General features: G+C 41.0%; 1 protein-coding gene across 1 annotated transcript; it reads left to right on the plus strand.

The window, feature by feature from the left end:
• Positions 1–29: 29 nt before the first annotated feature.
• GP6 (glycoprotein VI platelet) lies at positions 30–20,742 on the plus strand. Its single transcript, XM_087422324.1, has 8 exons — positions 30–66; positions 1,876–2,133; positions 8,313–8,597; positions 9,498–9,551; positions 11,984–12,043; positions 12,902–12,952; positions 13,500–18,318; positions 18,864–20,742. The coding sequence occupies exons 1-7, from the start codon at positions 30–32 to the stop codon at positions 13,748–13,750; spliced, it is 996 nt and encodes a 331-aa protein (XP_087278450.1). The 3' UTR covers positions 13,751–18,318; positions 18,864–20,742.
• The last annotated feature ends 6,415 nt before the right edge of the window (positions 20,743–27,157 follow it).

The raw sequence follows: 27,157 nt of genomic DNA on the forward strand, positions 1-27,157 counted from the left end.
TGGGGTTGTGTTGGGCAGTGGACAAAGACATGGGTGAAGCTTGGGTACAGGATGCGGAAGAACCTGGTGCGGACAGGATGGGGCTCAGATGGAGATGGTCACAAGTGTGTCACCCTGAGTTCTGGAGTCAGGGATGATCTGGGTTCACCACTTCCTAGCTGTGTGTGCTACAAGAAATTGCTTAGCCTCTTGGCCCAGTTTCCTTACGTTTATAATGGAAACAATAACACTCCTTCCTTCCAGTGTGTGTGTAAGGATAAGGGTTATCAGATGGAACACAGGCTGCCCAGTTAAATCTAATTTCAGATAAACAACAAATACTTTTTTAAGCCTAAGCACACCAAATATATCTCACAGAACATACTATGCAAAAAAATATTACTCGTTGTTTATCTGATATTCAAATTTAACTGGGAGTCCTATGTTTTTATTTGCTAAATCTGGCAACCCTAGTGAGACAGATAAAGTTACCAACTCAGCAGAAAAGGGAAAGAAGAGTCTTAGTTTGAGAGAAAAAGGACAATTGTTCAACCTAGGGAAGAATTAGTTCAGATAGAAGGAAAACCTGGGGGAGGGTAACTTCAAGGGAAAAGTGGAATTTACAGATTATGCAGTTTGATAGATGTGTGAAATTACAAGGAGAGGCTATTGAAAATTGTGGAAAAACTATGCAGATGGAACTAAATTGGACATTTGTTGATTCTGAGGGAAAAACAATAGGAAAAATACGTGGGTAAAATATTATAATCCTCAGGTGTGAATAATATTTGCAGAGTCATAGTAAGGTAATTACAAAATATTGATTTAATCAAAAAGTTAAAATAGTGGGAAATCTATGATTAACACACCCTGAGCTCTCTTGACTTATGATATAATGTGAGAGACCCCCACCGGGATCTAATGTACAGCATGGTGATTATAGCTAGTAATACTGTATTATATACTTGAAAATTGCCAAGAGAGTAGATTTTAAGTGTTCTCACCACAAAAAAGAAACAGTAATTACGTGTGGGGATGGAGGTGTTAGCTAATACTAGGTGGTAATCATTTTGCAATACATAAGTGTACCAAATCAAGTTTAAGGCATTGTATACCTTAAACTTACACAATGTTACATGTCAATTATATCTCATTAAATCTGGGGCAAAAAAAAAGGGACTCCATCAGGCACACAGCCTGCTTCTCAAAGAAGAGGTAATTCTCTTTCCAGTTGTCAAAAGTGTGTGCGTGGGGAATGGTACTGGAGGGAGCTGAGGGGTGGAGCAAGGAATCCCTGTTTTTTTCTTTTTTTTTAAATTGTAGCAGAATAATATATTTAACATAACCTTTACCATTAATGACTTTTAGTACATGCACAATATTGTGCAATCAGCACCTCTATCTAGTTCCAAGACATTCTCACCTCTCCAAAAGGAAACTCCACACCCATCAGCAGTCACTCCTCAATCCCCCCTCCCCCAGCCCCGGGCAACCACTAATCTATTTTCTGTCTCTGGACAGATTTACCTGTTCTGGACATTTCATATAAATGAAATCATGCAATATGTGGCCTTTTATGGCTGGCTGCTTTTACTTAAATTACGTGCATGTGCGTCTGTGGAAAAAAAAAATAATTATGACAAAAGAAAGCTAACCCATGCAAATATCTTACCACCGTGCCCAGCATGCAGGGAGTGTGGGTTCGTGAGGTTCTAACGTTTGGTCCTTTTCTTCTATGCTCAGGGCTGTGTCTGGGGCAGGTGACACAAGCTCAGAACGGTGAGTCTTAATCCCTCTTCCGGGTTCAGCCCCTGCGAGGGCAGGAGCGGGTGAGAGGGTCCAGAAGGAGGGGTCTGTTGGGAAGATGACCTCTGCTAGGCTCTGCTTCCTTTCCAGGCCCACTGCCCAAGCCCTCCCTCCAGGCCCAGCCCAGCCCCCTTGTGCCCCTGAAGAAGCCGGTGACAATCCGCTGCCTGGGGCCTCCGGGTGTGGACGTGTACCGCCTGGAGAAACTGAGAACCGGAGAGTACATGGACCAGGCCATCCACGTCATTCCGGCCATGAGAACAGACGACGCTGGACGCTACCGCTGCTCCTACCAGAATGGGACCCTCTGGTCACCCCCCAGTGAGCAGCTGGAGCTGATTGCTACTGGTAAAGGAGGGGAGGAGGTGGGATGTGGCTGGATGTGTGGCCTGAGGGCTACACGGTCCTCAGTTCTGGGCTCAAAGAGGGTGAGAACTGGGATGCCCACGATAGTAAATCTGAAGTCCCACTGGGGCAGGGATTGGGGGGGGCAAGAGAGCGCTGGCCTTGAGTGCTAAATTTAGGGGCGGTTCCCAGAAAACTCGTCAATCAACATAAATAATATGCTGAGGCAATTTTTTAAAAAAAAATCAAAATTAACTCAAGAACATCCACAATGAACAAATATGACGATTTTCCGTAAAGACAGGCTCCAACAGTGCTGTGCCAAGCCACAGCCGAGCCTGGCACAAAAGGAAAAATGTACATTCCTCTGTTCACATTCTTTTTTTTTTTTTTTTAAAGATTTTATTTATTTATTTTTCCCCCAAAGCCCCAGTAGATAGTTGTGTGTCATAGCTGCACATCCTTCTAGTTGCTGTATGTGGGACGCGGCCTCAGCATGGCCGGGAAGCGGTGCGCCGGTGCGCGCCCGGGATCCGAACCGGGGCCACCGGTAGCAGAGCGCGGGCACTTCACCACCAAGCCACGGGGCCGGCCCCTCTAATGCATTTTTAAATGGTTATTTTCCGCAGCAGATTTTGAAAATATCATTGATGAGTTTTCTTCTGTGAAAGCCAGGAGAGTAAAATGATAACAAATTCTGTGTTTTTTTTTTGGTATAAATAAAATATTTAAACTTAAAATAATGTTGCATACTTTAATAACTTTCTTTAAAAATTTTCAATATTTTTTTCAATTATGTTAATAGTATGGAAAAAATTAACCATAAAAATACATAAAAATGTGTATGGAGGGGCGCATAGATTCCTTTTTGCCTCAAGCTTCAAACAGCTTTGCTGGGCACAGTTGGATTCTGTCTTGGTTTAAAATCTTTATATTTTATTTTTTATTTTTATTTATTTATTTATTTATTTTATTTTATTTTAATTTTTTGTTTATTGCAGTAACATTGGTTTATAACATTGTAAAAGTTTCAGGTGTACATCATTGTACTTCTATTTCTGCATAGATTACATCATGTTCACCACCAAAATACTAACTACAATTAGTATTTTGGTGGTGAACATGATGTAAAATCTTGATATTTTGTTTATTGTTGTATTCGCATTAGTTGTGATTTAAAAATTACCTTAAAATATTATTTATCTTCATTACTGACAGTTTTTTTTGCACCTGCTTACATTTTGCATCCAAGGAGAGTGTCTCCTCTTATTATCTGATTAATTATTTTTTGCTAATACTTTGTTGAGGATTTTTGCATCTATATTCATCAGCAATATTGGCCTATAATTTTCCTTTTTTGTGTTGTTCTTGCCTGGTTTTGGTATCAGGGTGGCGTTGGCCTCATAGAATGAGTTAGGAAGCAACCCATCCTCTTCAATATTTCAGAAGAGTTTGACAAGGATAGGTATTAAATCTTCTTTGAATGTTTGGTAGAATTCAACAGAGAAGCCGTCTGGTCCTGGACTTTTGTTTTTTGGGAGGTTTTTGATTGCTATTATTTCAATCGCATTACTTCTGATTGGTCTGTTCAGATTTTCTATTTCTTCTTGATTCAGTTTTGGGAGGTTGTATGTTTCTAAGAATTTATTTATTTCTTGTAGTTTATCCAGTTTGTTGGCACATAGCTTTTCATAGTGTTCTCTTATAATCCTTTGTTTTTCTGTGGTATCTTTTGTAATATCGCCTCTTTCATTTCTTTTTTTTTTATTTTAATTTTTTGTTTATTGCAGTAACATTGGTTTATAACATTGTAAAAATTTCAGGTGTACATCATTATACTTCTCTTTCTGCATAGATTACATCATGTTCACCACCCAAATACTAATTACAACCCATCACCACACACATGTACCGAATTATCCCTTTCACCCTCCTCCCTCCCCCCCTCCCCTCTGGTAACCACCAATCCAATCTCTGTCCCTATGTGTTTGTTTATTGTTGTTATTATCTACTACTTAATGAAGGAAATCATACGGTATTTGACCTTCTCCCTCTGACTTATTTCACTTTGCATTATACCCTCAATGTCCATCCATGATGTCACAAATGGCTGGATTTCATCGTTTCTCATGGCTGAGTCGTATTCCATTGTGTATATATACCACATCTTCTTTATCCATTCGTCCCTTGATGGGCACTTAGGTTGCTTCCAAGTCTTGGCTATTGTGAATAACGCTGCAATGAACACATGGGTGCATGTACCTTTACAAATTGGTGTTTTCAAGTTCTGTGGATAAATACCCAACAGTGGAATAGCTGGATCATATGGTAGTTCTAGCCTTGATTTTTTGAGGAATCTCCATACTGTTTTCCATAATGGCTGCACCAGTTTGCACTCCCACCAGCAGTGTATGAGAGTTCCCTTCTCTCCACATCCTCTCCAACACATGTTGTTTCCTGTCTTGTAATTATAGCCATTCTGACGGGCGTCAGGTGATATCTCATTGTAGTTTTGATTTGCATTTCCCTGATAGTTAGTGATTTTGAACATCTTTTCATGTGCCTGTTGGCCATCTGTATATCTTCTTTGGAGAAATGTCTGTTCAGGTCTTTTGCCCATTTTTTAATTGGGTTGGTAGTTTTTTTGTTGGTAAGATGCATGAGTTCTTTATATATTTTGGAGATTAAGCCCTTATCAGAAGTATGGTTTGCAAATATCTTCTCCCAATTGTTAGGTTGTCTTTTCGTTTTGTTGATGGTTTCCTTTGCTGTGCAGAAGCTTTTTAGTTTGATGTAGTCCCATTTGTTTATTTTTTCTATTGTTTCTCTTGCCTGGTCAGACGTGGTGTTTGAAAAGATGTTGCTAAGACTGATGTCGAAGAGCGTACTGCCTATGTTTTCTTCTAGAAGTTTCACAGTTTCAGGTCTTACATTCAAGTCTTTAATTCATTTGGAGTTAATTTTTGTGTATGGTGTAAGGTAAGGGTCTACTTTCATTTTTTTGCATATGGCTATCCAGTTTTCCCAACAGCATTTGTGGAAGAGACTTTCTTTTCCCCATTGTATGTTCTTGGCTCCTTTGTCAAAGATTAGCTGTCCATAGATGTGTGGGTTTATTTCTGGGCTTTCGATTCTATTCCATTGATCTGTGTGTCTGTTTTTGTGCCAGTACCATGCTGTTTTGGTTACTACAGCTTTGTAGTATATTTTGAAATCAGGGAGTGTGATACCTCCAGCTTTGTTCTTTTTTCTCAGGATTCCTTTAGCTATTCGGGGTCTTTTGTTGTTCCATATAAATTTTAGGATTCTTTGTTCTATTTCTGTGAAAAATGTTGTTGGAACTTTGATAGGGATTGCATTGAATCTATAGATGGTTTTGGGAAGTATGGACATCTTAACTATGTTAATTCTTCCAATCCAAGAGCACGGGATATCTTTCCATTTCTTTGTGTCTTCTTCAATTTCTTTCAGAAATGTTTTATAGTTTTCAGTGTACAGATCTTTCACCTCTTTGGTTAAGTTTATTCCTAGGTATTTTATTCTTTTTGTTGCAATTGTAAATGGGATGGTATTCTTAATTTCTCTTTCTGCTACTTCGTTGTTAGTGTACAGAAATGCAACTGATTTTTGTATGTTGATTTTGTATCCTGCAACTTTACCATATTCGTTTATTACTTCTAAAAGTTTTCTGGTGGATTCTTTAGGGTTTTCTATATATAAAGTCATGTCATCTGCAAATAGTGACAGTTTCACTTCTTCCTTTCCAATTTGGATCCCTTTTATTTCTTTCTCTTGCCTGATTGCTCTGACTAGGACTTCCAGTACTATGTTAAATAGGAGTGGTGACAGTGGGCATCCTTGTCTGGTTCCTGTTCTTAGAGGGATGGCTTTCAGTTTTTCACCATTGAGGATGATATTAGCTGTGGGTTTCTCATATATGGTCTTTATTATGTTGAGGTACTTTCCTTCTATACCCATTTTATTCAGAGTTTTTATCATAAATGGATGCTGTATCTTGTCAAATGCTTTCTCTGCATCTATTGAGATGATCACGTGATTTTTATTCTTCATTTTATTAATGTGGTGTATTACGTTGATTGATTTGCGAATGTTAAACCATCCCTGCATCCCTGGAATAAATCCCACTTGATCATGGTGTATAATCTTTTTAACGTGTTGTTGTATGCGATTTGCTAGTATTTTATTGAGGATTTTTGCATCGATGTTCGTCAGTGATATTGGCCTGTAATTTTCTTTTTTTGTGTTGTCCTTGTCTGGTTTTGGTATCAGGGTGATGTTGGCTTCATAGAATGAGTTAGGGAGCTTCCCCCCTCCTCAATTTTTTGGAAGAGTTTGAGAAGGATAGGTATTAAGTCTTCTTTGAATGTTTGGTAGAATTCAACAGGGAAGCCGTCTGGTCCTGGACTTTTATTTTTGGGGAGGTTTGTGATTACTGTTTTGATCTCCTTACTGGTGATTGGTCTATTCAAATTCTCTACTTCTTCTTGATCCAGTTTTGGAAGGTTGTATGATTGTAAGAATTTATCCATTTCTTCCAGATTGTCGAATTGGTTGGCATATAGCTTTTCATAGTATTCTCTTATAATCTTTTGTATTTCTGAGGTGTCTGTTGTAACCTCTCCTCTTTCATTTCTGATTTTACTTATTTGTGCCTTCTCTCTTTTTTTCTTGGTGAGTCTAGCTAAAGGTTTGTCAATTTTGTTGATCTTTTCAAAGAACCAGCTCTTGGTTTTATTAATATTTTCTATTTTTTTTTGGTCTCTATTTCATTTATTTCTGCTCTGATTTTTATTATTTCCCTTCTTCTACTGATTTTGGGCTTTGTTTGTTCTTCTTTTTCCAGTTCCTTCAGGTGCATTGTTAGATTGTTTATTTGAGATTTTTCTTGTTTGTTGAGATAGGCCTATATCGCTATAAACTTCCCTCTTAGAACTGCTTTTGCTGTATCCCATAAATTCTGGCATGTCGTATTTTCATTTTCATTTGTCTCCAGGTATTTTTTGATTTCTTCTTTGATTTCTTCGTTAACCCAGTCGTTGTTCAGTAGCATTTTGTTTAATTTCCAAGTATTTGTGGCTTTTCTGATTTTCTTCCTATAGTTGATTTCTAGTTTCATACGCCTCTTTCATTTCTGATTTTATTTATTTGAGTCTTTTTTTTTTCTTAGTGAGTCTGGCTAAAAGTTTGTCAATTCAAACGATAGCTTCTCTTTAAGCATATCCCTCACCACCCTATTTAAAATTGCACCCGGATTTAAAATGGCACTCATCACTATCTGGTATGCCACACATTTACCTATTTATCTTTGTTATTGTCCATTCTTTCTTCCTGATGTGATTCTTATTTCTTAGAGCAAAGACTGACATATAGTTGCCAAGGAAAAAAAATTGTTGAATGAATGAATGAGACAATTATCAGGCAACGTTTGTTGTTGTGAGTACTGTGTGGCAGGCGTGGATTGCCATGACTGACGATGATAATGCTATCAAATTACATAGTAGTGGAGGTTCGTGTTTAAGAGTGGAGAGCCTGCAGTCAAACTCCATAATTGCAAATTTCAGTTCTGCCACGTACTGTCTTATGACCTCAGACAATTTATTTAGCATTGTGCGCCTTAGTTCCATTTATAAAATAGGGATATGCATAGTGATGAATTCATAGGTCTTTGTGAGGATTCAATGAATTGACATATGTCATGAGCTTAGAACAGCACCTGGAAGCTGGCACTTTAACACAGGTTTACAATATAAGTATTGTGTTCCCTAATACAAGCTTACAGTGCAATATAACCTTAAGCTATTTTGTTACTACCATCATATTTTGAGTGCTTAGATACTCTGCTAAATGTTTAATATTTATTGTTTCATTCAATCATTCCCATTTTATGGGAGAGAACACTGAGGCACGGATCTAGGGGGAAATTTATCTCCAGGATCACACTACCTCTAAGCAACAGAACCAGGATTTGAGCCCAGGGACTATGATGTGATCTCAGTCATTCTCCCTCAACCACTCTGTGAGCTGGTGATGGGGAGAGTGGGCTCTCTAGGATGGACACAGCTGGAAATTCCTTAGCTCTTAAGGAGGTGGGGGGAACTTCCCACACCCCAGCCGAGACACCAGCCACTGTCTTTAACACCCGGAGTTCTCTTCTCTCCCAGGAGTTTTCAGCAAGCCCTCGCTCTCAGCCCAGCCAAGCCCGGCAGTGTCTTCAGGAGGGGACGTAACCCTGCAGTGTCAGAGCCAATATGGCTTTGACCAATTTGCTCTGCACAAGGAGGGGGACACTGGGCCCTACAAAGGACCGGAGAGGTGGTACCGGGCCGATTTCCCCATCGTCACGGTGACTGCTGCCCACAGCGGAACCTACCGATGCTACAGCTATTCCAGCGGATCCCCGTACCTGTGGTCGGCCCCTAGCAACCCCCTGGAGCTTGTGGTCACAGGTAAGGGGGGTGCAGAGCAAATCTTTTTCCCCCAGCCTTTGCAGGCCATGATGCAAGTTCAAGGGGAGGGCCCACTAGGTGCGAAGGATGTATGCCATACAATTCCACTCAATACACAGCATCTTTTTCCTTACACGTACACACATGCATACACACATATAATATATACATATAGTTATTGGTAGAGCAAACAGTCTTAAATCAAAGCCGCATCCAACAGGTGTGTAATTGTGACTGTGATAAGCATTATGGATTAGAAGTACACAGTGCTGTTAGAACCTAGAAGGGGAGGGAGTTTGGGAAGGCTTCTCCGAGCAATCAATGTTTGATCTGGATCTTAGGGCAGGGTAAGAGTTAACTGGGAGGGTGGAGTAGGTGGGGTGGGCTGCAGGCAGGTGGAATTGTATGTGCAAATGCCCTGTGGTGGGGAGGAGGTTGGCAGACGGGTGTAGCTGCAAGCCAGTGCGGCAGGAGGGTGGCAGGAGGTGGTGAGGGGCCGTGTTTTATTCCTTATTAGGCATCTCCTTTCCCCCATATGGGATGCCTTCTCCATTCCCCAAACATATCCCTTGGTTCCTGTCTCCTCATCTACTTCCCAGGAGACAGGAACTGGTTTTGCACCCAGGGCCAAAGTAAGGAGGCAGGTCACAGAGATGCAGAAGGAGGCACAGAACTGAGGCTCGAAAAGCCAGGAAGGCAGCTGTAGGGCTGGTTATTAATCAGCCGCAGTACGTCCTAAGCATGCTTTTCAAATGCTGTTGACCCCCAGGGCAGTCCAGTGATGTAAACGTCTTTGTATTCATTTTCCAGGTGAGGAGACCGTGTTGTGGAAATGTTTTATTATTTGCTCAGGACCCACAGCTAACAGAACACAGAATTCTCTCCTTTCTGATTTCTCAGGGACCTCTGTGACCTCAGGCCGGTTACCCAAAAAACCACCTTCCTCCATCACAGGTAGGTTCTGGAGGTTTCACCCCGGTCTCTGGGGTACAGGCAGATGGGCCGCTTCTCTTCTTTCCCCTCTTTGTCTAGATGTCTCAATTTAATTCACTTGTCTCTTTCACAAATTTACTTTATTAAAGAAAATCCCTAATTTATGCCCAGAAAGAGGGTTGGTATAATCAATAGATAGATTGTACTCTGCTATCCCACAGCCCCACCTCTATCCAGCCTTAGGGGGATGCTTTATAATGTCTAATGTGTAAAAGAATAATCTGAAGGGCTTGTAAAATTGTAGATTCTGGGCTCCATTGCTGAGCCTCTACACCACCGGTTAGTTGTCCTCAAACTGTGGGCCCGAAAATCACCTGGGGGGCTTATAAAGGACAGATTTCTGGACCCCCAGAGTTTCTGATTCAGAAGGTCTGGAGTGGGGCCCAATAATTTTCATTTCTTACAAGTTCCCAGGTGATGCTGATGCTGATGGTCTGGGGATGTCACTTGGAGAACCACTGCACTAAATTTTGTGTGAGGCATCGTGTTCCTCCATTTTCAAAGGCATCTCAGCTGATTCTGTTGTGTCAGATGATAGCCTGTGCCTTAAGGACTAATGCGCTAGGCTGTAGCATCTCCAACATTTCCTGTGTCTCAGGGTAGACCCGAATGCCAAGGAACAAGAAGCATGTTGAAAGAGCCAGGGTTGACAAGAAGGTGGTGACACGTGGGGTTGAGGGCAGTATGGGGGCTGTCATGCCAAATGAGGTGCACTGTGTCTGTGTGTTTCTGATTGGAATTTTTAAACTTTTTATTTTGAGATATAGAGTCACAAGAAGTTACAAAGATAGTACGGAATGATCCCATGTACCCTTTGCCTAGATTTCCCCAATAGTTACATCTTACTTGATTATAGTACAACATAAAGACCAGGAATCTGACATTGTCACAATATATGTGTATAGTTCTATGTTGATTTATCACACATGTAGATTCGTATAACCACCACTGCCCTCAAGATACTATTCCAAGAAACAAAAAAGATACTATTCCATTCCCATGAAGATGTTCCTCAGGTTACCTCTTTATACTCACCCCTCCCCTCCCACTATCCCTAACACCTGACAAGTACTAATTTGTTCTTCCTCTGTTTATTTTTTGTCATTTTGAGGATATTATATATAAATGGAATCATACAACATGGAACCATTTGAGATTGCCTTTTTTTCACTCAGTATAATGCCCTTGAGATCCAGCTAAGTTGTTGCATATATCAAGAGTGTGTCCCTTTTCATGGCTGAGTAGTATTCCACAGTATGCCTGTACCACACCATATTTAAATCTAAATTCAAAAATTCATTATTGAGGGCTGGCCCCGTGGCTTAGCGGTTAAGTGCATGCGCTCCGCTGCTGGAGGCCTGGGTTTGGATCCCGGGGGCGCACCGATGCACCGCTTCTCTGGCCATGCTGAGGCTGCGTCCCACATGCAGCAACTAGAAGGATGTGCAGCTATGACATACAACTATCTACTGGGGCTTTGTGGGGGGGGAATAAATAAAATAATTTAAAAAATTCATTATTGAAACTCACAGAAAGAGAAACAACAGAGAACAAACAATACTCAAGCTCTGATTATACCACAGGTATGTGAGTGTAAGGTAGGCTTTGATGAGCTGGTTCCACCATCAAAATGTCCTCAGAGACTGTCCCTATACTAAACAGGAGCTACATATTTATAGGCTGAGGGAGTTCAAGAAATATTTTGGTGGACATGTAAAAATAATAAGAGATCCCACATTAAGAAAATGGCCTTAGTTGGGAGGGGAGCCTCTTATGTTCAGAGGCTGGTATCAGCTTGTTGTTCCGTTGAGCTCACACAGACCTGCTGATCCACTTCATATTTTTAAAATCGAGATATAAGTCACACACCATGATTTCACCATACCCACCAGAAGAGCTATAATCATAATAAAAACAAGCACAACAACAAGTGTTGGTGAGGATATGGAGAAATTGGAACCCTCATATGTTACTGGTGGGAATGAAAAATGGTGTAGCTGTTGTGGAAAATGGCTCAATGGTTCCTTAAAAAGCAAAACAGAATTACCACATGACCCAGCAATTCCACTCCCAGGTATATACCCAAGAAAATTAAAAATGTATAGTCACACAAAAACTTGTACATAAATGTTCATAGCATTATTCATAGCCAAAAATGTGGAAATAACCTAATGTCCATCAATGGATGAAGGGATCCATTTCTTATTAAGCCACTGAGAGATAGAAGACAGCATGTCTTAGGGCCTTTTGTGTTTGTCTCTCTTCAGTGTCTGTGCAGTGTGTGTTAGAGAAATGGGTTCCGAGGAGCCCAGATATATCAGAAGGGGTATGGAGAGTAGGGGCTCCCTGGGCAGATCTGACATTATCCACTTCCTTGTAATCCTCCCGCTTAGAATTCCCAGAAGCCTCCAGAAAACTGAACATCTCACTCAGGAACAAAGTCTCCACAACCAGTGAGTAACCAGGCACTTAATGCTCAGCAGAAATGAGTATGAGGGTTGGGCTTTCTCTTCCATCATCTGAGGTTGTAGGCTTTTACTCTGATTCACAAAACCACCTGACTCTTCCCAGGAAAGTCTTTGGTTTGAGGATGAAGATGGGATGGAGGTGGGCTCTGAGTTTGGGAATAGAGGAGCATTCTGGGTAATGTGGCTATTTCCAAGATGGCGGAACCAAGGCTATCATGGGAAGACCATCACTTGTCCCTACACAGTGCTCTTCTGACTTGGCTTTGATCCATGTATGTAGTCTTGCTCCCATTGCTTCCAGGCACAGCCTGTGCTTCAGCCCCACATAGATCAAAGGCACCTGGATGCAATGCACCCTCTTACCACTCCAGCCCAAGGCAATACGCTTCCCTCATCCTGTGGTTCTCTTTGACCTTGTTTTCTCTGGAAAAAGTCTCTATTTCTTTTAAGACAGAAATTCTCGACAGATCCCCCAAGGATAGGTTGTATATCTCCACTGGGCCCACACAACTCCAGCTTTCTTTAGGCTCGTGGCACTAGCAGATTCTTTCTAAGACCCTGAGGGAGTTCTTCTCTATCCTCTCTTCAAAATCTTTCTGGGTTCCCAATCACCTTCGGGACAGATGGGAAAACTGGCTCACAGATGTTAAGTTATTTGCCAGAGACTCTGCATCTAAAAGTGATGGGTCTGGGATTCATATCTGGACAGCTTGACTCCATATTTAATTCTCTTCTTGTAGCCCCAGAATTCTGCCTCCTAAGTGCATGTGTTCAGGGTAGGGGCAGGAACAGGGGTAGGAGAGATGGTCTTGTCCCTTCACATTTACACTTTTTGATTCCCAGAGCCTTCTAGGAATATCACCGTCTTTCCAGATGGGTCAGGCACTCCAGCTGGTGAGTAAGTGGTGCTCTCTGGACACACTCCCTTCCCACCTCTGTGTCTTTACCCAAGCTGGCTGCTCTCTCTGTACAGAAGCAGCAGCTCTGTGCTCTTGGGTCCTGGTGTGTAAAGTGTTAAGGGGAGGGGGAACATCAGCATGTGGAGCTCAGATTCGGGCAAAGATCAGGTGAGAAGGTTGAGATTTTCTAAAAGGTCAGAGAAAAATAAATTCCATCTCTCTCCCCACCCCTTTAACAGTCTTCTCTTCCACAATTAGCCAAATAACCAGGTAGTGTCTGTGTGTGGAAAGGGGTTGTATCAGGGGCCTGTGAGGGGGTGTATGGGAGAGGTGATATTTTGAGAATTGGGCTTATCTAGTCCTGAGCCTTGGAGGGGTGAGGAGGGGAGGGACTCTCTAGGAAGGAGATTGACATCCCAGCTAGCAGAGAATAATGGGATCTCAGAGGAGGGACATGGCTATGAGAAACCCAAGATGTGGCTTAAAGTGGGTCCTGGAGATGGGCTTTTATCATCTGCTTCTGTCTCTCTTCACTCCTCAAGGTCTTGCCCACCAGAACTACACTAAGGGCAATCTGGTCCGGATATGCCTTGGGGCAGTGATTCTAATACTCCTGGTGGGACTTCTGGCAGAAGATTGGCACAGCCGAAGGAAACCCCCAATGCGCTGGGTCAGAGCTGTCCACAGGCCACTCCCACCCCTCCCGCAGACCCAGAAATCACGTGGTTGTCAGGATGGGGGTCGACCAGATGGTCAAAAGCACGGGTGCCACCATCAGAATCCCAAGGCTTAAGGGATAGGTCGTGGGAGTGGAGAGGGGACTTGTGTGGAGTGTGAGAGTGAGAGGCTAGAGATTACAGCTGTGGAAAAGGAGGGCCAGGGCCTCTTCTTGGTGCTCCATCAAGGAGCTGTTGAATCAGTGTCTGTTTGGCGCTCTGCCCAAGGACTCCTTTTGTTTTGGATGGAAGGAATCTAGTGGATGTCAAAGTCTCCACACTGATATCTTGCACATTGTGAATTTTATGGCGCCCTAACTGGGCCATCATACTTACCTCTTTCTTCAACCTTCTCTAATAATAATAACCTTCTAGATTGACCTCTCATATTCCCAACTCTCACAGCTGACCCTGTTCTATCCTCTGCACAAAACCTTCCCACATTTCCCCCTTGCCCACCTGTGCTCTTTTCTGGTTATCCCCAAAGCTAACCTCTACTCTAACCCTATCTTAAAAGGCAGTCTGATAAATCTCCTTTTGTTTCTCAGAATGGGCCTGCTTCTTTCAGGCTTTTGGGAATTCTATTCTTTTTCCCTAGAATATGATAATTATAATTAACATGTCAATGGCTTTCCTTCATATTAGAAAAAGTCCAAAGTCCTAAACTTGTCCTACAGGCCAGAATAGGTAAATCCATAGAGACAGAAAACAGACTGGTGGTTGCCAGGGGTTGTGGGGAGGAAAGAATAGGGAGTAATTATTTAATCAATATGGTTTTTTTTAAATCTTGGGATGATGAAAATGTTTTGGAACTAGATAGAGGTGGTGGTTTCATGACATTGTGACTGTACTAAATGCCACCGAATTGTTCACTTTAAAGTGGTTAGTTTTATGTTATATGAATTTCGCCTCAATAAAAAGAAGAAAAATACCTTGCTCCCTGACATCTATGCATCTCTGCGTGGGGTCACTTGTCCTAGGGAATGTGGGAGATCAAGATTTTGCCACCCTGAAATCCATCTTTTTACCGTGGTTGTTTTCTCTAGGGACATTTGACCTCCCCCACTAACTGCCTAAAGAATTTGACATAGTAACTCCTTCCTGGAACAGATCTATCATGATGGCTGTAAAGATAATGTAGGATAAATGTTAGAATAGAAAAGGCACCAACAGGCCCATCTTATTGGAAGTTCTGTCTCTCTGGCCACATTCTCTGGATGGTCCTGCAAGGAGTTACCAGACAATCATTTACATTTATAAGGGAAATCTCCATTTGTAAAGGTATCTCCCTCTCTGTTTTGGGAAGAGAGGGGGATGGCCTCATTTCTAGAGGCTTATCAATGTGGAAGGTGAGGCCTTAAATCTGCATAATAACCTTACTCTTGTTTACTGTGCTTTAGTGGTAATCTCCTGTAACTGACTCCCCCCACCCCCAACATCCTCCTTTGTCGTTGGCTGAACATGATATTTAAGACGAGAATCTCTGCTATTGTGTTGAGAAACGCAGTGTCCCTGCTTTCTCCCATGTATACATGTTATTTAACTTGGTATTATTTTCTCCTGCTAACCTGTCTTGTTAATTATTTGGCCAGCCATAAGAACCTTAAGGAAAAGGGCAGAGGGAGATTCTCTCTCTTCCCCTGACAGTTTTGGTGTAGTCACCAGGAGCCACACTGGCTGGCAAGTTGCCTTCTCTGGCTGGAAGACCCGCCTTCTCCCTGGACTACTGCAGATGATGAGATACGGGAACGCCTGACGAAAGCCGGCAAAAGGTAAGACTTCTTACCATGTCAGCCTCCCGGAATCTCTATCTGTGGGGTCCGGCAGAAGGAAGTGGTGAGAATTTTTTCTCTTTCTAAATTCAGATTGGCAGGAGAAAATATTTGGGAAACTAGTTTCTTGTGCTTTTAGTGACTCTTGGTTTAAATTTGGTAGAGTACTCTTGGTTTTGATCTTGATCCCTTTTCCTCCCAGAGTGGTCTTTGTCTTGTTCTGTGTCCTGAGAAAACTTGGCTTTGTGACCAGTGAGAATATTCTCCTTGGTCTCCACCATACGGAAGGTGCATTTACCGGGGTGCACCTTGGTGGCCAGTCGAGTAGACTGGGGTTCCGAACTGTCTCTTTGGCTGTGCCAAGCTCTCAGGGGAGTTTGTCATAAAGGGCCCAGTCCATAAGGGCTTTTGTTGTCTTAACCTTTGTTGCTTGTTAGTGCTGGAAAAATCCCATTCCAGTATCGCCTGCCCGGTGTCACAGATTAGCGGGTCTGTGACTGGAGGCGTCCCACACTGTTGTGGGAGACCAGAGACACCATCCTTACCACCTGTGCAACGAAGGTCTTTACTTTCTCTGAATATCTTTGGGAGTGAATTCTGTGGATCATGGGGGCTACATCATCTGTGCCCTCACCAGGGACGCCTCTTGCGTCCATGGTAAAGATTTATTCTAAGCGTGGAAAGTTACCTCCGGGTCTTTCCTTAAAAAGGCTTATTGGTTCGAGTCACTATTGGAATAAATACACAAATGAAGATCCTACTGGTCAATGGCCAGATGACGGATCCTTTGAATTGGGAAAACTTCTAAATTGGGGAAAAAAAAAATGTTTTGAGAGCTCTCACACAATTGTTTAATTGGTACCAAAAAAAAAATGGCCAGAAAAAGGAAGGGAAAAATTTGACTAGCCTTAAGACCTTGACTCAGGTTACAATTGAATTGAGAACATGTAAAAGTGTAAGTGTTGATAAGATTATAAAGGTTGGAATGTTTGAGCTAATTTCATATAAAGAGGTTACTTCAACTTTGCCTGAGTATGTTTTCAAAGGTCTGACTGGGAATGCTTCCCTTGTCCAAAATTAGAAGACCAAGACCTATTGATAAAAATCTTAATAACTATGTTTAAAGGTATAAGAGGTGATGAAATTTACATGAAATTTTGTGGGAAAAAACTGATGTTATTTCTATTACATAACTGGTTAACAAAAATGGTAATTTAAATGATGGCTAATTTTATCTGAAGTCTTATGAAGTCTTGTAGACAATCTAAATAATTATTGGGAAAAGTAACTAAATAGTTGTGAAAAAGATGAATGTTGGATGAACTTTAAACAATAATTATGTGTTATGGTGGTCACAGGTTCCAAACTCTTTTTGGTAACTTAAAACTTTAGAGTTTTGCTAAATTTTATGATAAAAATTCAATTGAGTATCTAGATCGTTTCCAAATAGCATAAGATATTAGACATTGATTGCCAAATGTACATTTGTCTACTTTTGGCTTTTCATTACAGGAAAACTAAAAGGTGTTTTGGGTCTATTGGTAAACACGTGTTTTATTAAAATATTGTACTATAAAGTAACATGTTTCCAGAAAGTTTGAAGTGTTCATAAATTTTCCAAGCCACAAGATACCAATGTAAAAGAAAGTTTATAATTGTTTACTTAGTTTTTACTTACAAATTAAGGTTTCTAAGGGTTAAAATTCCTAATTAGTATATATGATTGAAGCTACTAAAAAAATTAAGAAAAACATGTCTGTGTACAAGGAAAGTTATAGGTTTGTGGAAGAGGAATTCTGGAAAACGAGTTTTTGCATGGTCAAGTTGGCTAAGATTAAAATGAATTTAATTAAGTAAATGAGTTTTAATATCAGAAGTAAGCTGGTACAAAATTATAATTTGGTCTTATTTCTCTTAAAAGGATAATTTTCTTGAACTTGATAAAGAGGTTATAAAAGATTTTTCTTTACCTTTGAGTAAGTTTACCTAAATAAAAACCTGTTAAAATAATTTCCTGTGTTCAAAAGACTGAAGTCTCTCTATTAAGGCTTTTTGGACTGTTAATGCTCTGTTTGCTGTGACTTTTTATATTTTTGACAAGCTCCCCAAAATTCATATCTTAAAGTGTTTTTTTTACTTTTTTTCCTTTGGGAATTTTCAAAGGGCCCTGAAACTTCTCAAAGAAATTTGCTCTCTTCCTATAAGGAGGAAGACAAAGAAATTTGCTCTCTACCTATAAGGAGGAAGATACTAAACTTATTAGGCTTATTCAGTATGTTAAACTACGTGAGAAGCATTGTCAGACAAGTGATGATAAGCCTTCTTAGGTGGTATTATGTGGGTAAATGTTATTGATATAGGTGTTTTAAAATTGTATAACATTACTGAAATGCTGATCTGTCCTGATTATCAGTCATAATTCTGGTTATTATTATTTTAAAGTGTTGTATGTCACAAAATTAACCAAATTTGTCTGTCAATTGCCATTTTGAGGTCTTGTTTACAGACATTTCTTTGCTCTAATGCTTTTGCAAAATATGTTTCAACTTAAGAAAAATTCATGGAAAGGACTCTGACATTTACACTGGAGTACAGGTTTCTGACAAACTTTCTGATCATAGAACTGAACTTGGTAAGAAATTACAGAAATCTGTTGGAGAGACTGATAACTTCATGAAGCTGCTAACAAAAAGATTGGGATCAAGAATGGATTACACAGGACTGAATGAACTGATAAGGATGATTATAATTTTTATGATTTTTCATTTGAAGTATTGCTGAATTTTTAATGTTTTGTTTTTTCAGATTTAAGGAAAACTTTCTCTTTTCTCCTGAGCTAGCTATGACATAACAATTTGGTAAATGATATTTTTGTAAGTAAAATTGAAATATTTATCTTTTTCTATCTGATCCCTCGAATTTAGAAACTCTTAGTAAGTGAGTATTGTTGTTTTCATGGCAATATAGTTATTTGCATAAGTTCAATAAGAATCTGTTCTCCTTATAACAGGACACAATTAGAAACACTGGTTATATTACCAAGGTTGTGACTGAAACATCATATTTGTGGTATAACCATACAGCTTTTGAGGAATGAAGATTGGACTTGATGGAATAAAGCCATGTGGAAATATTGGCCTGGTACCTTTATCTTCCAAGCAGCACTTACCAGGATAAGTAAAGAATGTCACTTATCTGGCAGGTACAAAGAACCTCGAAATATTTTGGGGGAACCTCGGAAGAGAGGAATTCACCCAAATCTGTAGGTATTACAGGCAAAGTCTGATGACAAAATCCTTGGCTTGGCTTTCCTGGCCTGGAGAGGCCTTTAAAGTTCAATCTGAGATTCCTTATAAAAAGTTCCAGCAAAGCAGATTTAAAAGGGCTTATGTGATCAACTGCTATTCTTGCTGTGTAGGATCCCAAAAAGGGAACCCCAACTCCAGCCTCGGGAAGGCGCGGACCCACAGACACAGAAGACCGAGCTTGATGCAAACACAAGAGGTAAGAGTTTTATTAAGCGGAGCTCCGGGCCGACACGTGTCTCTCGCAGGAGACAGAGGAGTCGACCCCGGACCTTAAAGGGCAAATTCTTATATAGGGTTTGGAAGCACAAAGCGGGAAAAGGTTGGCGCGGTCTTACATGATTGGCTAATTTAAAACATTTAAACAGTTACATTTTATGGCGCGAATTGCTATGGCGCGAAGCGATTATCAGGTTACACACACGCGTCCCCATCTGGACCCCCTCCACCCCGACCCTCCCAAACTTATCCCTCTGGAGCACTCTCTTGTTCTCAATTCTTCCCTGAACAGTTTAGGGTGGGTCTTTCATGAATAGAGTCAGTCAGGATTGATAAACGTTCCCTCCTATACCAGGAATCCTTAGGGCGTGGAGGTGCCTGTCTCTAAGGTAGTAACTTTTAAATTTTTAATATAATTTACTTCCTTCAGCTGTACTTATGTAAATAATTGGGCCAAGTCTATTGGAACTAGACTTTTTTTGCAAACTAGTTAGTTTTAATTTGGCTATCTTAATAAAAATGAGGGTGATTTTAGAAAGAAAAATTATATTTCAGTAAAAACTATAGTATACATTTGCAGATATTAGATCCTAGTTTTGTTAATTGTCTTTTGAGGTTTTTGTTTTATATCTATTTACTGGACTGGATCCTGATTTCTTCTAGTCTCCTAAAATATCTGGCTACAGATCTCCAAACTAATGTTTTTCATTTTTTTCCCATCATTTTCATTTGGAATCACTGAAAACTAAACCTGCCCTTTTTCCTGAAGCCTTACAAACTGAAGCTGATGGACTTCATATAAACTTAAGAGATGACCTGACGACACCATCAGAGACATTTTAAACTGCAAAAGATACTTTGACGCTGACATCTAAAAATCATCTTAACTGGCTGTCCTCTGAACTCAGAAACTGGTTTACAATTTGCTCCAACCATTAACCTTGTTTTTCTTTTGTTTACATAGAAATGCTTCTATTAAATACTTGATTGCTTGCTTCCACAATATAGGTGTAACCTTGAGAGCCAACCTGCATCACCACCTTCTAAAATGAACTTAATTAAACTGATCTATTATCAGGACTAAGAAATGTGTTCAGTGAGATGAAACAACCTACCAACTCAGCTTCTGGACTATGAAACTACTTTAAGTTTCAAAAGGACTGTGAAACTTTTAGTTTCAAAGGCGGGACTGTGGGAGATCAAGATTTGGCGATCCTGAAATCTATCTCTTTACCTTGGTTGTTTTCTCTAGGGACATTTGACCTCCCCCACTAACTGCCTAAAGAATTTGACATAGTAACTCCTTCCTGGAACAGATCTATCATGATGGCTGTAAAGATAATGTAGGATAAATGTTACAATAGGAAAGGCACCAACAAGCCCATCTTATTGGAAGTTCTGTCTCTTTGGCCACATTCTCTGGATGGCCCTGCAAGGAGTTGCCAGACAATCATTTACATTTATAAGGGAAATCTCCATTTGTAAAGGTATCTCCCTCTCTGTTTTGGGAAGAAGGGGGGATGGCCTCATTTCTAGAGGCTTATCAATGTGGAAGTTGAGGCCTTAAATCTGCATAATAACCTTACTCTTGTTTACTGTGCTTTAGTGGTAATCTCCTGTAACTGACTCCCCCCACCCCCAACATCCTCCTTTGTCATTGGCTGAACATGATATTTAAGACGAGAATCTCTGCTATTGTGTTGAGAAACGCAGTGTCCCTGCTTTCTCCCATGTATACATGTTATTAAACTTGGTATTATTTTCTCCTGCTAACCTGTCTTGTTAATTATTTGGCCAGCCATAAGAACCTTAAGGAAAAGGGCAGAGGGAGATTCTTCCTCTTCCCCCGACAGGAACTATGTGGGATATGTCAGAAAAGCTTTCCCTTCCCTGTTACCAGGCTCCAGCAACCTGTTAGGGGCTGTCCCCTCCTGCTAAATTGAAGCCTCTCTGTTACTGACACTCACAGTCTTTAGATGAAATCCAGCCTGGTTCCTCCATGGATATGACTCTTGTACACACATGGGGTTCCAGATCCTCTTAAAGTGAACCTCAGATGCTGACCTTGGAAGATAACTTTTCCCCAGGGGCCATCTTAAAGATGGGCCATGAGGATATTCTGGGGTTGGTCATGGGATTTTCTAGAGAAAAAAAATAGGTTTATTTTTAATAGGTTAGAATGATATCTCCACTTTTCACCACCAAATTCTATGCCTGGACCTGATGCTGGGGGAGAGGAATCCTACTCCAATCTTAAAACCTTGAGGAACTCAGACAAGTACACCAGAATGTGGATAATTTGGATACTACATGATCCCACTTATATCAGGAATCTAAAATAGTCAAACTCAGAAACAGAGAGTAGGGTGGTGGCTACCAGGGGCTAAGGGGAAGGGGAATGGAGGAGATGTTGGTCAAAGGGCACATAGCTTGAGTTGTGCAAGAAGTATAAGTCCTAGATGTCTACTGTACAGCATAGTGTATATAGTTAACAATATTGTATTATGTACTTAAAAATTTGTTAAGAGGGTAGATATTACGTTAAATGTTCTTATCACCAAAAAAAGAGAGGGAAGAAACTTTCACAGGTGATGGTTATGTTATGGCATTGTTTATGGTGATGGTTTTACAAGAGTATACTTATCTTCAAACTCAAGATGTAAACATTAAATATGTATAGTTTTGTTAATCATACCACAAAAAAAGATAAAAACAACAACAACAAAATTAAAGAATGAGGTGGTTCTTTAATCTACCTTGATCAACCACTTTCCACAATAATCTAGCCATTCAATCTGGGATTCTATCTCCAAAAATGAAGGAAAAGAGCAAAAGAAGAAAGTGAAGAGGAGTGGTATCTCATGTTCAAGGAACAGGGGCAGGAGGAGGTGTGGGCATCTGAGCTGTGCACAGTTACTCAAATGTCATATTTGATGCTACATGTCTGGTGGGGGCTGAGGAGGGAAAGGGAGGAAGGTATGGACATGTTTCTGCCACCACATCCTGTCTTCTGACTTCACTTCTTGTCTCCTGACTTCACTTTCTATCTTCTGACTTTACTTCCTGTCTTCTGATTTTACTTCCTGTCTTTTGACTTCACTTCCTGTCTTTTCACTTCACTTCCTGTCTTCTGACTTTACTTCTTGTTTTCACTTGCACAGTAGTGGCACTGAGCTCAGCACAGGCTGATAGAGTACCATGGCATTCACACTGTCTGCTCTACTCTTTCTCAGTGAGTTGTTAGAATGGAGAAGCCTGGGCCAGGACTCAGGGAATAAGCAAGAGAGGGAGGGATGTGGTCACCATGAAAATTGTTTTTGGGTCCAGGACCTGGTCTGGGATTGGGGTTCATGAAAATAGACGTCCCTCACTGAAGTCTTTCTTCTAGAGCTGCGGCTGAGCCAGAGGATCTTGGCATAGGAGAGTGAGTTCTTCCCCAGACTCTCTTACTGGGGCCCACACAAATAGCCTACTCTTCTGGGATAGCTGGGGAGGGAAAGGAGTGTGGCTTAGCCTGGGAGGAGCCTGTAGGTGAGGCTTGGAGGTAGCGGAAGTGGTGCAGGGGTCAGGCTTCCATGACCTTCGGCTCTTATTTTCCTCCAGGAACACCCCTGAAGCCCACCATCTGGGCTACTCCATGCCCTGTGATTCCCCAGGGTGAAAATGTGGCTGTCTATTGAAGCATCAGTGAATGGATGAAGTGGGTGGAACTGTGGTCTTTCCATAACCCTATCAAAGAACCCAAAGTGAATTATTGGTTCTAGATCATCAACATGACCAGATGCAGAGCATGTGTGCACTAATGCTGCTATGGAACCAACGCCACATTATCAGAATTCAGAGATGGACTGAGGCTGGTGGTCACAGGGAAGGAACAGCTGAGAGAACAGGGACAGCTGTACCTCTTTGCCTCCTGACACATACAAATTCACAGACATACATGAACCCTTGTGTCCACATGTCTCAGCTTTAATTTCAGTACTAATTTCAGGTAATGAGGGTGTGGCTGGAACATATACTTTGGAGAAAGATGGTGAATTTAGTTTTGTACATGAGTTTGCATTTTGTGGGCCACTGGGTCATCAATACTTATTAAAGGTCAGGAGGGAATCAGCCCTGGAGATAAACTAGTAATGAATACAATTTCCTACAATACAATACAATACAATACAATACAATACAATACAATACAATACAATACAATTTGCATGGTATGTGTCAATTAGTCTTTGTAAAAGTACCTTAAAAACAGATTGTCTACTCACTCATTGGTAATGGACATCTGGCTGCTTCTATCTTTTGGCTACTGTGGGTTTCTTTTTGGCATGATGAAAATGTTCTGGAACTATATAGTGGTGATGGTTGCACAACCTTGTGAACGTACTAAATGTCACCAATGGTGAATTTCGTGTTATGTATATTTACCACAATTTAAAAAAAGTGAAGAAATGCCATAATGAAATCAGAAAATGGTTGAGCATTTTTTAATACTTATATTTAACAAATTAACATTCTTCAAATATTAGGTTGAACCGTATGAAATTGTCATCTGTAGATGCCAAAAATAAAGATTTCATAAATATCAACAATTTCATATAGTTCAACCCTACACACACAAAAATAAAATGCACTAGTCACGAATTATGTGATTTATAAAAATACTCATGGTTTTCTACAGAGGAGTGGTCCCCTAATGGAACTTAAGTTTAAAATGAATGAGTTTTTTCAATGCTGGCAATATATCTCTATGATATATGAATAAATGAATCCTAAGGTAATGTTGAAAGCAAAATAACAACAAACCAGATTGTCAAACTGCAATGAAGATTTATTTGTCCATTTTACAGATGAGGAAAGTGAGACTCAGAGACATTAAATGACCTACCTGGAGCCATTCAGTGTGGAGCTGGGTTTAACCTAGTTCTGCCACTTGACTCTGAGTTCTCCTAGAGAAATTTTTTTTTTGATGGGGGGTGGTGGGTGGTTAAAAGGAAAATAAATCTGAAAGAGGACCATCAGAATTCTTAAGAGTAGGGGATTATGGTCTGTGGCATAAAAAAATGTTACAAAGGATGAGGCAAGATAGGGAAATTCGTAGAGCAGCCAGTGTGAACTACAGTATAAATCGGGTATCGATCAATTCACTATTGCAGGATTAGAAGGCAGTAAATGAAGAGAAACTTTTTGGGTGAGGTTGAAGCTGGGAGGAAGAATGGTGGTTGGCAGAAGAAGGAATACTGAGGACAAAGATTGTATTTATTCCCCAGGCTCAGAATCCAGAGACAGCCTCATCATCTCCCTGTCTGTCTCATCGCTATTATTTTCCTTTTTCTCTTGGTCTTATGTCACTGACAAGCCCAGCACAGTGAGTTTTGGAGGAGTCTATTCTCATTACATTTCTTTTTTTTTTTTTTTTTTTTTTTTTTTAAGATTTTATTTATTCATTTTTTTCCCCCCAAAGCCCCAGTAGATAGTTGTATGTCATAGGTTCACATCCTTATAGTTGCTGTACGTGGGACTCGGCCTCGCGTTGGACGGAGAAGTGGTGCCTCGGTGCGCGCCCGGGATCCGAACCCGGGCCACCAGCATCAGAGCGCACGCACTCAACCGCTAAGCCACGGAGCCGGCCCAGATTACATTTCTTTTTGTAGGAGCAGCACCTGGAGAGATGGCTGAAAGGCATGGAGATGGAGCTCACCCTTCCAACTCTTGTCTTTCACTCCTGGCAGTGCATTCTACACCCAAACCATGCACATGATGGCAGACTCACCCACAGCATAGCTGGGTAATTCAGACTGGTACTCATTTCCTGAGCCTATCCAGCCCAAGCGCTCTCCATTCAACGTACAGGTTTCTAGTCCATAGACAGCTGCAAAGATACAATATGTGAGATGGGTGGGAATAATTTGGGCACCCGGGATGCACTGAGGAGATGGACATTCTGTCCATTGGGAAGGGGCTGCTGAGAGAGTTCATTTCCCCTCTCTTCTCCAGATGCAGTCATGGATAATCAGAAACATTTGGTTACGTGTGTGAGTACTCAGGGCTTGCCCCAGCATGCCTCCCCACCCTGAGGATGCCTTTCTCTTATTCCTTGGTCTCTAATGCCTTTTGGCCCAAGACATTGTCACTGGTTTCATTAATTTATGGTCACGTCCTTCTCCTATCTTGCTCCACTGTTAATAACCATATTCAAAGAGCCTTTAACTTACATGTAAAATGGGCAGAGTGTCAATCCCTAAATTGATGTACACAGGTTACTCAATTTCTTATCTCTTAAAGGGGGTTGGGCTAGATTACAGTGGTTCTCAACCTAGGGGCATTTTGCACCCCAGGGAATATTTGTCAGTGCCTAGAGAAATTTTTTGCTTGTCATGTAACAGCGGAAAAACTAAAAAACCTTGCAGCTTCTCTCTTGGTGCCAGCCCTGATATCAATTCCCCCACATTGAACCCAGCATATATGGGGTTAAAAACACAAAAAGCATTCATTCCCCTTCCCTGCTTCTCTAAGGTACATTCACACGTAGATATTGGTTGTCTTGGCCTTTGTATCCCTGAATTCCACAAGGCAAATGGAGTTAATATATCCTTACACAGTGAATTTCTGCCTAATTACCAGTTTGAGGTTTGTTACAGGGAAACTGACATCCAAGAGTTATCGAGAAGCTGAAACTCCCCAACTCCTTGTTCCTAGTGCTGAATCTGCCATTCATCACGGAGACAGACAAACGGAGGACACCTGCAGCTTCCCTTATCTCTGCCAAATGCAGGCCCATAGGAGGACTCTGGGCTGCAAAGCCACAGCTCCCCCTCCCCTATCTAAAACCATGTAAACTTTGTAATCGTTAATTGGCAGCAGTTTCCTTTCTCGCCCCAGGGCCCAGTTTTGGGTGGTGCAGGAATATTGATCAATGAGGCCCTAAACCTCCTGCCATAGATAGAACAGCTGTCCATGCACCAGAATGTCGGGGACCCCCAGAATATCCTCCTCCAATAAATAATCACAGTCACAAAGAGTACATTCTTTCCCACGGTCTTTCTTTTAAAAACTCCAACTCCTAATGTGTCAGGAGGACTGTGGGTCTTGGGGCACGAGGCCACTGCGGCCTCATTTTGCTGGCAAAATTAACAATTTTTCTTTTCCTCGGTCCCTTGCCATTATGTTCATTGATTCAGCTACGGTGACAGGGTCCGGGTTTTTCTGGCTCCAGTCACAACTGTGAGGGAGGTGCTGCTATCTAGTGAGTAGAGGGTAGAGATGCTGCTAACACCCTACAAATACACAGGACGCTCTCTCTCTCACCACGAGTACATACTCTTGAGATACACGTAAGGTAACAAGGAATTATCAGCCCTCAAATGACAATAGTGTAGAGGTTGAGAATCCTTTGGCTAGAAGACATCTAAATTATCTTCTAGTTTAAAATTGTGTGCCTCTACTTATTTTAACAACCCCACCCATTCCCACGAAGGGCACTCACCCCTCAGAACCTGAGAATGAAGATGCTTTAGGAATGACCTATATCCAGCTGAACAAGAGGCCTTGAGACAGGGACAGAAGGAAACTTGTAGGAAACCCCAGGAACCCAAACTGTGTCCAATGACATCACTGAAATGAGGGAGTATGTTAAAGCATGGTTTAAAGGTGACTTCTGGGAACGTGATGTATTTGGTAACAGTGATGAACTGATGGACCCCAATGAAGAAATAGGAGGAAGTAGGAGGATTGGAAGAAAAATTTAAAAGTTAGTGCTTATAGAAAAGTAATTATTATTTACACTGTTTCTTTAAGGAATTTTGGGATTGTGTATGTCACAAAACATTTTGGGAACTCTATGGGGAAGAGCTATGCATACCATGAAGTTCTTTGTAAGTAAAGTTGGAATTATTAGAAAGTTAATCAGAGCAATGACATGATTATATATGTGCTTCATTGAAGCACCTAAGAGTCCTACAAAATATTGTGGGTTTGGTAGGAGAAATAATCTCCTGAGGAAGAACTATCAGGCAGCTATCCATGCAGGTTAAGAAATACCAGGACAGGGCAATGACTGGCAAAGTAATCAGAAATCAATGTGATCACAAATATTTCCATCCCTTTCCCCCCCACCCCGGACTAAGTTCTCCCCCAATAAAATATCTCTTTTCTAAGTTTGGTCAGAATCCATTAATAAATACAACTTCAC

Source organism: Ceratotherium simum, chromosome 33, assembly GCF_057802395.1.
Source record: "Ceratotherium simum simum isolate JZ-2026a chromosome 33, ASM5780239v1, whole genome shotgun sequence".
NCBI lineage: Eukaryota > Metazoa > Chordata > Mammalia > Perissodactyla > Rhinocerotidae > Ceratotherium > Ceratotherium simum.

Excerpts from the sequence above, each read along its gene's own strand:
- GP6 (XM_087422324.1), top strand. The coding sequence starts at position 30 with ATGGGTGAAGCTTGGGTACAGGATGCGGAAGAACCTG. Across the intron at positions 12,044-12,901 it reads GAACAAAGTCTCCACAACCA|AGCCTTCTAGGAATATCACC; the intron begins GTGAGTAACCAG and ends TTTGATTCCCAG. Across the intron at positions 12,953-13,499 it reads TGGGTCAGGCACTCCAGCTG|GTCTTGCCCACCAGAACTAC; the intron begins GTGAGTAAGTGG and ends TCACTCCTCAAG.